This window comes from Monoraphidium neglectum (assembly GCF_000611645.1).
Source record: "Monoraphidium neglectum strain SAG 48.87 unplaced genomic scaffold scaffold00952, whole genome shotgun sequence".
Lineage (NCBI taxonomy): Eukaryota > Viridiplantae > Chlorophyta > Chlorophyceae > Sphaeropleales > Selenastraceae > Monoraphidium > Monoraphidium neglectum.
The window spans coordinates 18233-18827 of record NW_014012676.1 but is presented as its reverse complement, the minus strand read 5'-3'; the positions used below and the strand labels follow the sequence as shown (position 1 = coordinate 18827).

Below are 595 nucleotides of genomic sequence, written 5' to 3'. Positions count from 1 at the left end.
GGCCACGAGCGCGGCGATGGTCGGGCGCAGCGCGGCGCACGCGCAGCTGGCGCTGCGGCTCGACGGCATGGGCCTCAGGGACCAGGACTCGTCCGCGCCCTCCACACCTGCCGGCACGCCGACGCCCGAGGCGGGTCTGTGCATGACGATGGGCGGCCGCGGCGCGCCCCCAATTTCGCCCGCGCCCGGCCGCGCAGCCGCCCCGCCACGCGCGCCCGTGCCGCGCGGCGCACCGCTGGCGCAGGGCCCAGGGGCGGCGGCGGACTTGGAAGGGGGCTTGGACATTGGCAGCCTCATAAACCAGCTGTCATCCAAGAAGGATGAGGGCATGGTGGATGACAAGCTGATTAGGGACCTCCAGATAATTCAGAACCTGATCGGCGCCCTCAAGGCGCCCGCGCTCGCGCCGGCCGCCGGCAGCGCCGCCTATGGCGGCGGTGCGTACGGCGGCGCCGGGGGCTTTGGCGGCGGCGTGCCCCCCTGCGGCGGCCGCAGCGGCGGCGGCGGCGGCGGTGGCGGCGGGGTCCGGCGGTCGTTCAGCTACAGCCCAGGCATGGGCTCGCAGCTGCAGCCCTCCTACTCGCTGCCGCACTGA

At 75.3% G+C, this 595-nt stretch overlaps 1 protein-coding gene across 1 annotated transcript; it reads left to right on the top strand.

Moving 5' to 3' along the window:
- Nucleotides 1-16: 16 nt before the first annotated feature.
- Nucleotides 17-595, top strand: MNEG_6058 (hypothetical protein; the record flags this gene model as incomplete). Its single annotated transcript, XM_014045472.1, has 1 exon — nucleotides 17-595. The coding sequence occupies one exon, from the start codon at nucleotides 17-19 to the stop codon at nucleotides 593-595; it is 579 nt and encodes a 192-aa protein (XP_013900926.1).